Source organism: Pteropus alecto, unplaced genomic scaffold, assembly GCF_000325575.1.
Source record: "Pteropus alecto unplaced genomic scaffold, ASM32557v1 scaffold7, whole genome shotgun sequence".
Lineage (NCBI taxonomy): Eukaryota > Metazoa > Chordata > Mammalia > Chiroptera > Pteropodidae > Pteropus > Pteropus alecto.
Window position 1 is genome coordinate 30855302 of NW_006494614.1, and position 13240 is coordinate 30868541.

Below are 13240 nucleotides of genomic sequence, written 5' to 3' on the forward strand. Positions count from 1 at the left end.
TTTCTTTCAATTCTTTAATGTCACCACACATTTAGCCCCTTTTACCCCATCTTCCTCCCTCTCTCTGCCACCTTCTGGTAACCAATAGTCTATTGTCCATGTCTATGAGTCTCTGTTTGTCCTGTTCATTAGTTGAAAAGTGCTCCTTTTTAAACACAGCTTAAAACTACCAACAGAATCCCATGGCCTGATTTCAGTGGATTTGCTGGCACAGGCAAATAAAATACACTGTGCTCCATGTTCCTTGGCTATCTTTTTTTTTTTCTTATTAAACTTTGTTTTAATGGAATCCCAAAATGTTGTGACAGATTTTTGGTCAAGTTGTTTCCACTAAAAAGAACTGATTTTAAAAACTAATAACTTAAAAACTGCCACATACAAAAAACCAAATGGTCCATAAAACATTCTCCTTTCCTTCTAAAGGTTTTACGATGCATTGTGATCATCAACCAGTCTTTTACTATTAAACTTAAATGGCTAATTGAGACACACAGTTCTGAGACTATTCTTCCACCACTGATTAAGACTGGAGTGGCAGGTATTGGGGGTAATATTCATTTAGCCTTCTGAGCTTCCTGGGAAGACTTGGTGACCTTGCCAGCTTGAACTGCCTTCTTGTCCACTGCTTTGATGACACCTACAGCAACTGTCTGTCTCATGTCACGAAAGGCAAAACAGCCCAGAGGAGGATAGTCAGAGAAGCTCTCAACACACATGGGCTTGCCAGGAACCATATCAACAATGGCAATGTCACCACGTTTCAAAAACTTTGGGCCATCTTCTAGCTTTTTCCCAGAATGATCAATCTCCTTCAGCTCAGCAAATTTGCAAGCTATGTGAGCTGTGTGACAATCTAGCACAGGTGCATATCCGGCACTGATTTAGCCAGGGTGGTTCAGCATAATCACCTGAGCCGTGAAGCTAGCTGCTTCCACTGATGGGTCATTTTTGCTGTTGCCAGCCACATTGCCACGATGAACGTCTTTGACAAATACATTCTTGACATTGAAGCCCACATTGTCCCCAGGAAGAGCTTCACTCAAAGCTTCATGGTGCATTTCAACAGAATTTACTTCACTTATTACATCGACTGGAGCAAAGGTGACCACCATGCCGGGTTTGAGAACACCGGTCTCCACTCGACCCACAGGGACAGTTCTAACACCACCAGTTTTGTCGACCTCCTGGAGTAGCAGGTGCAAAGGTTTGTCAGGTGGATGAGTTGGTGGAAGGATACAATCCAGAGCTTCAAGCAGCGTGGTTCCACTTGCACTGGCATCTTTACAGGGACTTTCCATCCCTTGAACCAAGGCATATTAGCATTTGGCTCCAGCATGTTGTCACCATTCCAACCAGAAATTGGCACAAATGCTACTGTGTCAGGGTTGTAGCCAATTTTCTTAATATAGGTGCTGACTTCCTTAACAATTTCCTTGTATCTCTTCTGGCTGTAAGGTGGCTCAGTGGAATCCATCTTGTTAACACCAATGATTAGTTGTTTCACACCCAGTGTGTAAGCCAGAAGGGCATGCTCATGGGTTTGCCCATTCTTGGAGATACCCGCTTCAAATTCACCAACACCAGCAGCAACAATCAGGACAGCACAGTCAGCCTGTGATGTGCCTGTAATCATGTTTTTGATAAAGTCTCTGTGTCCTGGGGCATCAATTATGGTCACATAATACTTGCTGATCTTGAATTTCCACAGGGAGATATCAATAGTGATACTACGCTCATGTTCAGCTTTTAATTTATCCAAGACCTAAGCATACTTGAGAGCTCTTCCCCATCTCGGCAGCCTCCTTTTCAAATTTTTAGATGGTTCTTTTGTCAATCCCACCACATTTGTAAATCAGATGACCAGTTGTGGTAGACTTGCCAGAATCTACGTGTCCAGTGACAACAATGTTGATGTGAGTCTTTTCCTTTCCCATTTGGCTTAGTTAGATATAGCATTGGTTTTCATGACACCTATATTCTGGCAGCAAACCTGTTGCAAAAAAGCCTTGGCTATTTTTTATTGGTCTCATTTTGAATGATTGCACAGACATGTATATTCTTTTGTTGCTTGAATATTTAGAAGCTGCTGTACCCAGATGGGATTTTAAATTACTCCACCAAATTACAGACAACCAAGTTACTTCAGTCACTTCATGTTATGTGACTTTAATGACAACTAGGTAATGTACTCTACAAAGGAATCAAGAAAGCAGTCACTCTGCAATATAAAAACAAACTCTGCAATGTGTAAAATAATAGCTTCTTTGAATCCGTTAGCTTATCTGTAAAATGTGGATTTATAATTACCTGTCTATCATACTAGATTACGTTTAGAGAAATATGATAACAAAAAAAAAAGTCAATTGTTTAGTTAACTATCTGTTGTCATAAACAAGGTGATATTGATTAATTACATAGTTGGGGAAACATGATTTGACCTATGAAATTCCAAAAGTTACAATTATAGTTGTATTATTTTAATAACTCAAACCAAACTCTATATACATACATATATGCATGAATTAATTTTTAATTCATTTACCAGTTCGCCAGTATTTTGCCCTTCTAAATTCAATCTGGCCCAACTAGTGCTTCTTTCTACTACCTTAATTTCAGAAATATAAAACACAATGGGTGTGTTTGTGTGTGTGTGTGTGAATGTGTGAATGTGAGAGAGTGTGTGCATGTGCATGTGTGTGTGTGTAAAAGTCTGAGGACCAGAATTTCAGTTTCCTACCTTTTCCTGTTTTACAAAGACGCAGCTTATAAAAAAGTTAGTGTGTCATGAGGGGACTATTTTTAGTCTTTAATTTTATTAAGTTTAGCCCAAGGATTTTGAAGGAACTAGATACTACATAGAAATAATGAAGATGTTTTTAGTAGAGGAGTAGAATAACTTAATTTTGAGGCCTTTGAGGAGAAAGTCAATATTTATTAGTGCACATTGTTGCCATAAAACAACACATCCTTGTGATGACTCACCCAAAATACCTCCCACTGACATTTTTTGACCTTTAGAACTTTGACCAGAGGGGCTAGCCTAATTTGAAAGATGACAGTGATGATATTGGACTGTTTTTCATTAAAGTATAATTTATATACGACAAATTATACAGTTGTCAAGCCTCAGTTTAATGGCTTTAGACAAATTTATATACCCAAATATTATTACTGAAAATGTAGGATATTTTTATCAACCAGCAAGTTAATTTGTGCCTTTCCAGTTGACTTCTCCCATCAAAGACAAATGTTTCCTGATTTCTAACACCATAGATTAGTTTTGTGTTTTGGGTCTTCATATAACTGCCATCATGTTCTAGGTATTCTTTTGTGTTTGGCTTCTTTCATTAACAAGAATGTATTTTAAATTTATTCATGTTGCTGACTGTAACAGTAGTTCATTTTTCTCTTGTTATATATTATTCCATTATGTGTATATACCACACATAACTTGTTTACCTGTTCTACTGTCGATAGCTTTTGAGATATTTATAGTTTGGGACTATTATGAATAGAAACACAATAAATATCATTAAAGTCTTTTTCTGGGCACATGTTTTTATTTTTCTAGGTTATATACCTAGCAGAAGAATTAATAGTCAGTAAGAAACTGAACCTAACAGTTCTCTAAAATAGTTACATCATTTTTCACTTTTACCAACAATGTATGAGTTCCAATTTCTTCACATAGCCTCATAAACATTTAATATTGTAAGTTTTAATTTTAGCCATATTAGTGGGTGCGAAATGATATCATATTATGGTTTTAATATACATTTTTCTGATGACTAATGATGAGTACCATTTAATATGTTCCTTGGTCATTTCTGTATCTTATGTAATGTGTCTGGTCAAGATTTATGCATTTAAAAAAATCGTTTTTCTTTTTATTAATTTGTAGGAGTTTTTAAAAATATATATTCTATATTTGAGTCTTTTTTTGTAAGTATTTTATTCTAAATATTGGTTTGTACTCCTAATGGTGTTTTTCTTTGTTTGTTTTTGTTTTTTGAGGAACAGGAATGTTTAATTTTGGTGAAATTTAAAAATGTATCCATTTAAAAAATTATTTTAATTAGTTTCAAGTATACAGTACATTGGTTAGACATTTATATAGTTTATAAAATGATCCTCTTAATTGCTCCTTCTCTCCTCTGGTTTTCCACCTAGCCAATATATTAATGCTAACCACATTCCCTGTAGTTACATTCAGCTACTAATTTGTATTTCTTTAATCCTTCACCCCATTATCCCAGCCCCCCAAACTACCTCCCCTCTGTCCATCACCAAATTGTCCACTATATTTGTGAGTCCGTTTTTGATTAGTTTGTTCTTTTTGTTCCTTAGATTCTGCATATAAGTGAAATCATATGGTATTTATCTTTCTCTGTCTGATTTATTTCACTCAGTATAATAACCTCTAGGTCCATACATGTTGCAATTGGTAGGATTTCATTTTTTTAATGGCTGAGTAATATTCCATTGTATATATGAACCATAACATCTGTTGATGGGCATTTATGTTGCTTCCATATCTTGGTTATTATAAATTGTGCTGCCATGAATATTGGGGTGTATAGATCTTTATGAATTGGATAAATACTCAGATGTGCAATTTCTGGGTCAAAAGGTATAACCATTTTTAATTTTTTGAGAAACCTCCATACTGTTTTCCATAGCAGCTGTACCAATTTGTAATTTCACCAACAATGTATAAGGGTTCTCTTTTCTCTGCATCCTCACCAACACTTGTTCTTTGATTTATTGATGATAGCCATTCTGATAAGTGTCAGGTGATATTTCATTGTGGTTTTAATTTGCATTTCTCTGATGATTGAGCATCTTTTCATATGTCTATTGTCCATATGTATTTCTTCTTTGGAGAATTATCTGTTCAAGTCTTATGCCCATTTTTTAATTGGAGTGTTTGTTTTGTTTTGTTGTTGAGTTGAATGAGTTCATTATATATATTTTGGATAGTAATCTCTTATCAGATGCATCATTAGCGAATATCTTGTCCTAATCGGTTGGTTGTCTTTTTGTTTCATTGATGGTAAAATGTATCCATTTTTAAAGTTACTAGAGATTTTTGTGCCCTAAAAAAATTTGCTTAAGCCCAAGGTTGCAAAGATATTCTCTTATGTTTTCTTTTAGAAGTTTTATAGTTTTAGCTTTTACATTTAGATCTGAGCTTCAACCAATTTTTGTATATGGAATGAGATGGGGTCAAGGTTCATTTTATTCTATTTATTCCAGTTAGTCCAGCACCATTTATTGAAGACTTTCCTATTCAATTACCTTGAAACTTTGATTGAAAATTAATTAACTATGTAAATGTGAGTTTATTTCTGTACTCTATTATGTTCTATTCTATATGTTTATCCTTACGCCAATAGCACACTTTCTTGATTACTGTAGATTTATAGTAAGTCAAAATCAATATAAATTATCTAATCTAGTTATTTTATTTTATTTTATGCTACTAGTTTCTAGGTAGGCTGAGGATTTAATTCATAATAGAGAGGCCTAGCATTTCTTTTACTGCATTGTATGGGATAGTGTAAAAATTTTTACGTAGTAAGAGAGTAGTTCTCAACTTAGTTGTTAATCAAGATGCTTTTTTATTGAAGGTTGTTCTTCATATAAGATTATTCTAATTCAAAATCATTTACATTTTACATAAATTTTAGAATAAGTTTTTTCAATTTCTTTTAAAATCTTCTGGGAATTTTTTTGGGATTATGTCGAATCTATAGGTCAGTTTGAGGAGGATGGACATGTAACCAATATGAGTCTTTTAATCCATGAATATAGATTCTTCATTTTTTCTTTTCTTTAATGTCAACAATGTGTTGTATGTTTTAGTATAGAGGTCTTTCACATTTTAATTAGCTTTATTGCTGGGCTATGATGCTTTCAGTACTATTGAATATGATAATTTTCCCCCAATTTTGTTGCTAGTACACTTAAGATACACTATAGATACACTTAAAAAAAGAAAAAAAAAAAAACCTGGTGTCTTGCCACCTTGCTAAATTCACTTATTAATTCTGCTAGTGTTTTGGTAGATTTCAAAGATTTTTCTATATAGACAGTTGTCAATAATTTTTCTTCCTTCTTTACATTTTTAATTTTCATTTTGCATATGGCACTGGCTGGGCTTCCTGTACATTTTAAATAGTGATATGAGAGTATACCCTTAATTTCTTACTGGTTTAGGAGTGAGAACATTTAGTCTTTCATCATTCAATATGGTGTTACCTCTAGATTTTTCATTGATGGCATTCATCAAGTTGAAGAAGTTCCCTTCTATTTCTTAGTTTGATGAGAATTTTATCATGAATGGGTGTTAAATTTTGTTAAGTGGCTTTGCTGCATCAATTGAGATGTTCATATTATTTTTCTTTTTTAGTTCCTTGTTATAATAAGTTTTCTCAATTGAGTTTTAAATCTTAAATCAATCTTGCATTTCTGGGATAAACCTCACTTGGTCATGATCTTTTTATATATTTCTAGATTTGCTTTGCTAACATTTTATTATGTATTTTTACATCCTTATTCATAAAAAATAATGGATGATAGTTTTATCATGTAATATTTTTGTCTAGTTTTCTGTTAGGGTTATTTTTGCCTTATACTAAAAGTTGGGGAGTTCACTCCTCTATTTTCATTAACTTTATTTCGTGAAAATTTTATTAGTATTCTTTTTTCTTAAATGTTTGGTAGAAATTACTAGTGAAACTCTGTGGCTCTGGAGTTTCCTTTGTGAGAAAAGTTTTGGTTAAAAATTCAATTTCTTTAATAGAAAACCTCAATTTAGAACTGTGTCAATAAGTAGAGTATTCTAGGACTTTGTCCGTTTCATCTGTCTACTTTTTATCCTTTTAATATCTTTAGGATCTATAGTGGCAAGCTCCTGTTTCAATATTGACTTTGGTAATTTATGTTTTCTGTCTTATTTCTTGATTATTTTTGCTAGGATTTATAAATATATTCATTTATTTAAAGAATTAACTTTTATTTTTTAATATTCTATTAGTATTTTTTAAAAATTTTACTTTCTGTGTTTAATGTATTGTACTTTGTCTAGCTTCTTAAACTGGAATCTTATATATTGATTCTTCATTTTTTTCTAATATGTGCTTTTAAGCTTAACTTTCTCTTCAAGTTGTACTTTAGCTGCATCATAAAATTTTGATTTTTTTAAAAAATATTGATCAGTTTAAGTATAGTTGACATACAAATTACATTAATTTCAGGTGTACAACATAATGATTCAACATTTTATAAATTACAGTGTGATTACCATGCTAAGTCTAGTAACCATCTGTCACTATACAAAATTATTATAATATTATTGATGATATTCCCTGTGCTGCATGTTATATCACCATGACCTATTTATTTTATAACTGGAAGTTTGTAGCTATTATTCCCCTTCACATTTTCTACCCTTCTACCCATCTACCACCCCTCTGGCAAACATCATTTTGTTCTCTATCTATGAGTTCATTTATTTATTTATTTATTTATTTATTTTTTACATTCTACATATAAATGAAATTATATGGTATTTATCTTTTCCTGTCTGACTTATTTCAATTAGAGTAATACTTCTAGGTCTATCCATGTTACCAATGACAAAATTTTATTCTTTTTTATTGCTAAGTGACATCCCATTGGGTATATATACCAGATCTTCTTTATCCATTTATCTATTGTTGAAAACCTAGGTTGCTTCTATATCTTGGCCATTGTAAATAATGTTGCAGTGAACATGAATGATGCATATTATCTTTTCAAATTAGTGTCTTTATTTTCTTTGATATATACCCAGACATGGAATTGCTGGATCATAGGCAGTTCTATTTTTAACTTTTAACTGCACTAATTTACAATTCAACTAACGGTGCACATGGGTTCCCTTTACTCCACATCCTCCGCAACAGTTGTTGTTTATTAATAATAGCCATTCTGACAGGTGTGCAGTGATATCTTATTGTGGTTGTGACTTGATTTCCCTGGTAATTAGTGGCATTGAGTGTCTTTTCACATGCCTCTTGGCCATCTGTTTGTCTTCTTTGGATAAATATTTATTTAGGTCCTTTGCCTATTTATTAATTGTATTGTTTGTTTTTATATTGAATCGTATAAGTTCTTTATGTATTTTGGACATCAACCCTTTATCAGATATATTATTTGCAAATATTTTCTCCCATTCAGTAGGTTGTTCTTTTGTTTTAATGATGGTTTCCTTTGCTGTGCAAAAGTTTTTTAGTTTCATGTAGTCCCATTTGTTTATTTTTGCTTTTGTCGCCTTTGCCTAGGGAAGCATATCCAGAAAAATATTGCTTAGGTAGAGGGGTATAGCTCAGGGGTAGAGCATTTGACTGCAGAAAAATATTGCTAATACCAATGTCAAAGAGTTTGCTTCCTATGTTTTTTTCCCCCCAGTTTTATGGTTTTAGACCTACATTTAAGTCTTTAATCCATTTTGAACATATTTTTGTATGTGGTGTAACAACATGGTCTAGATTCATTTTAGTTTTCTCAACACCATTTATTGAAGAGACTGTCATTTCTTCATTGTATGTTCTTGTATCTATTATTGTAGATTAATTGACCATATAAGCAAGGGTTTATTTCTCTCTTCTGTTCTATTCATCTATGTGTCTGTTTTTGTGCCAGTACCATAATGTTTTGAATTCGGTAAAATTGCACAATACAAAATTAATACACAGAAATCTGTTGCATTTCTGTACACTAATAAGAGAAATTGAGAAAATTCCATTTATAATTGCATCCAAAAGGATAAAATACCAAGGAGGTGAAAGATCTGTATTCTGCAAATTTTAAGACATTGATGAAAGAAATTGAAGACAATACAAATAAACAGAAGGACATATCTTATCGTGGATTGTTAGGACTGATATCCTTAAAATGTCCACAGTACCCAAAGCAATCTACAGATTCAATGCAATCCCTAGCAAAATACCAATGGCATTCTTTTCATAGAACTAGAACTAATAATGCTAAAATTGGTATGGAACCATAAAAGACACCAAATATCCAAAGCAATAGTGAAAAAAAAAAAAACTAAGCTGGAGGTATCATGCTCCCTGATTTCAAATTATACTACAAAGCTATAGTAATTTCTCTCTCTCTCTTTCTCTCTTTTTTTTTTTTTTAAATTCATGGATTATTTAGAAGTATGTTACCAAATTTCCAAGTATTTTGGGATTTTCTTTTCTAACTTAATACTATTTAGGTCAAAGAACATCATCTATGTAATCTCATTCTTTGGAATTTGAAGCTTGTTTTTTTCTCCAGCATTTTCGTGACTATTTTATTTGCAGTACAAAAGAATGTATGTTCTGCTGTTAGTGTTCCATAAATGTCAACTAGGCGAAGTTAGTCAATAAAGTTTTTTAAACCTTCAGTACCATTACTAATTTTTCGTCTAATCCAATAATTGCTGGAAAGTAATGTTAAAAACTCAATTATGACTTGAATTTGTCTCTTTTTAGCTTTTAACAATTTTTTCGCTTCACGTATTCTGAAGCTTTATTATTAGATGTTCATATATATAAGTGATTTTTAATATCTTTCTGATGTGTTGCATTTTATTACTATGAAATTTCCATCTAAAATATTTTATTGTTGTCCTATATGTAATGTGTCTCTTTTCTCTGGCTAGTTTTAAGATTTTTTTCTTTGATTTTCAACTGATTATGATGTACCTAGGTATAACTTACTTTATTTTACATCTTGTTGGGATTTGTTGAACTTCTTTAATCTGATTGTTTATAACTTTTGTCAATTTGGAAAATTCTTGGCCATTGTGTTTTCAAATATCTCTTCATTCACTTTATCCTTTCCATCTGAAAAGCTAATTACTTGTATGCAAAATCAAGATCATTTGATATTTTCCCATAGATTTCAGATGCTCTGTTCCTTTTATCACTGTCCCTCCTCCCTCTGGGTTTCATTTAGGATAATTTCTATTGACTTATCTTCAAGTTTACTGATTTTTTCCTTCAATATATGCAGGTAAGCCCATTGTATGAATTCTTTTATGATACATTTTTTATTGCCAGCATTTCAGTTTGTATCTTTTTTTTATAGTTTCCATCTATATTCTGAAAATTTTCATATTTTTTTCACATTGTTGTCCATCATATTCATTAGATCGTTTAACACACTTATTAGAGCCATTTTATAAACCCTGATTTTATATTTCTGATATTTAGATCATCTCTAGATCTGCTTATACTGAATGTTTTTGTCCTGATCAGAAATGAAATTTTCTTGCTTCTCATATCTCGGGAGAACTTTTGGAGATTTCTTTCATTTTTTTGATATGATTTACAGCTTTTCATATTTCCGGATTCTATTATTTACTGTCCTTCCTTTGGCTTTCTACTTTTTGAGATATCTTTCTCCACTGTAGTGAAGAACTAGAACACCTTGGAGGGACTGCTCTCAGTTCTGTTGCTTTTCTCCCAGCCTTCAGCATGCTAAGGATTTGTATTTGAGGTATTTCCTGGGTACCTGAACAGGGAGTGGCTCTCTGTAGGCTGTTCAAACTGTTCTCATCTTTCTCTGTATTACTTGTCTACTCTGTGCACTCAATTAAATCTCATGGAGAGGAATTGTAGGGCGAGGGCATATTTGTTCTGTGGGTGGGGCCCCTCAAGATTCTAATGTCATACTAACCTTGACTGGTTTCTTCCATGTTGTGGCAAATTCCTCTTCCTGAGGAGGACTCCCTTTCTTCGAGGAACAAAAGCAGCCTTGAATCTCTTCTATCTTATAAAGGATTAATAACTTTTGAAATTTTGTTCATTTAGGTTTTTTTAAAATGCCATCTTTGTTGCTATATTTAAAAAGACTATAGTTTTATAATTAATCTGACACGTTCTCATTGCTGGGGGTGAAAATATCTTCTAACTTTTTATATTCTACTCAGAAGCGAAATCCTTGAACTAACTTAGAAGGGATATTAAAGTCATATAACTGAGTGTTTGTAAATCAAATAAAACAGATCTTAAGGTATAGAATTACACCCCATTTTAAAAAATTAAATTATATTGCTCAGCATTATATAAATATTTTTATCAGATATCCTTTGAGCATTTCTTAAATGCAAATCCATATTTAAAAGAATGATTGCTACCATTGAGATAATAAAAGGAATGTGATAAGGCTCTACATGATATGCTAAAAGGTAGTCTAGTAAATATCTTGAGCAAAGCCCAAAGCTTTTAAAAAAATCGTACTTTTCCAATATAATTATGAATTAAAAGACTTATCATGGTCTTTCTCAGCTCTTTCTCATATTTCTCTTGCATAATAGATTAAAATGTGGCTATTTTAGACACAAATTAATTCTAAGAATAGTAAAATTTAACTGTACTCCAACTGGGTATTGCAGTTTAAAAATTAAACTTATAATGGCTACGTATTTGTCTTCATAATATATTTAACTTTTCTTTTTTTTCTTTTTAGGAATCCTAAAACCAAAATATTAGAACAAAAACAGAAACATGGCTCATCATGTTCTAATTCTTTGGATAGTTTCAGTCCTGCTTCTTCAGAATTCTATATTAGCTGAAGATGGAGAAATAAGATCAAGTAAGAACTATCAGCATTGTTTTTGTTAACAACAAATTGATTGTAGAAATCAAATAAGAGAGATCAAGTAATGGTTTTAAGGACCTTATTGTCTTTGATGCTATAATTCCCTAAAATGATCAAATTGCTATGTTACACATTAACAGAGGGAAAGCTTTATCAGGGGTAATTTTGAGAAAATCTATGCTAATTGTTTATTCTATTAACTCATCAGGCTTTGGAATAAATACTCTGGTATTGAGTTCCTGTTCAGCCCTTTAGGAGCATCTTGATATGGAGATAAAAGAAAATACCTACCTCATAAAATGGTTATCATAAAATGGTTATCCATGAAGTTATCTCATAAAGATAATGAGATAATCTATGTAAATGAGATGATGCATATAAAAGGTTAAGCACAGTGACATCTTGGTAAATGGTGACCGTTATTCTGATTCCCTGTAGTAAAGCTTACATTAGAGAAGGAGGGCTATATTAATGTAGTTCCCCGGCCACCATTTACAGATAACATACTTCTTTTTGAAAACTTATTTTTGCATTATAAAACTTATAAACTACTATGAATTAATTATGATTTCTATAGCAGTTAAATTAGATGGTTTGAGAACTTGATACAACTTGGCTAAAAATTTATTAAAACAATAATATTTAATGTTTGCATAACACTTTCATAGTTTAATTGACCCAAACTCTCTACAAGGTAGACAGTCTGTTGTCTGTTTTTTTTTTGAGTGGGAAAAGAGATTCACAAAATTTAAGAGGCTTACCTAGTGTCATACAGCTTGTTAGAACTGTGACTAGTATTTGAACTATGCTTTTGATCTTCAGTCCATTCCTTTTCTATGACACCAGTGATTTATCTCTCTGAGAGAGGTCTCTGGGAGTGGCATTTTGTCTGGAGTTTATAAATGGCAATATTTGCTTTGTACCCATGCTCTTGGCTAACCTCGCAGGTATGAAATACCTGCTCCATGACTCTGGAAGGGATAGGAAGGGCCAAGAATAACTCTGTAAGAGTTTAAATCACTGAATCAAGTGACACACAAACACTAGCAAGTCCAGACAATAATGGATCTCATAGTATTTAGGAAGGACGACATTGAAGAGCTTTGCAAACACAACTTTCCTGTCCTTTTCATCTCTTCCACAAAACCTCAATAAAAGCACAACCCCAGACCAGTTTCCAGCAATAACAGAAGAACTACATTCCCTTGGGTTAGAAAATCTTCCTCTGGGCCAAAGTTCATTTTACTTTCCCTGCCTTAAACTCTAGCAGTGGTCACCATGGCAGAGATTGTTGGAATACTGCCCCTTGTGCCCTACTGTACTTTACCACCACCTGCCACAGAGCACGTTAGGAGTAATATCATAATCATACTTATATTTTTGAGACAAATCCATGTTTTAGCAAATTTCTTTTTTGGTAACTTCTCGACTGTTATACATGTTTACCTGAAAGTACTGGTTATGGTGATGGGTGAGTTGCGATAACTGTAAAATCAAGGCCTCTTCATGTGAGCCTAGTCACCATCCCAGATATATAAGTAGACAAAGGTAAGGAAAAGAATGGAAATGAAAGGAGAGAAATGGAGGGAGTGAGAAGGGA

At 32.7% G+C, this 13240-nt stretch overlaps 1 protein-coding gene and 1 pseudogene across 1 annotated transcript in view; one reads left to right on the top strand and one right to left on the bottom strand.

Moving 5' to 3' along the window:
• Positions 1 to 13240, top strand: part of COL21A1 (collagen type XXI alpha 1 chain) — a 153140-nt gene that overhangs the window by 36357 nt on the left and 103543 nt on the right. Inside the window, exon 2 of the mRNA XM_025042821.1 lies at positions 11509 to 11634. Within this exon, the coding sequence (XP_024898589.1) occupies positions 11547 to 11634 (88 nt within the window). The 5' untranslated portion in view covers positions 11509 to 11546. The remainder of the gene's footprint in view (positions 1 to 11508; positions 11635 to 13240) is intronic.
• On the bottom strand, positions 555 to 1934 carry LOC102892737 (annotated as a pseudogene).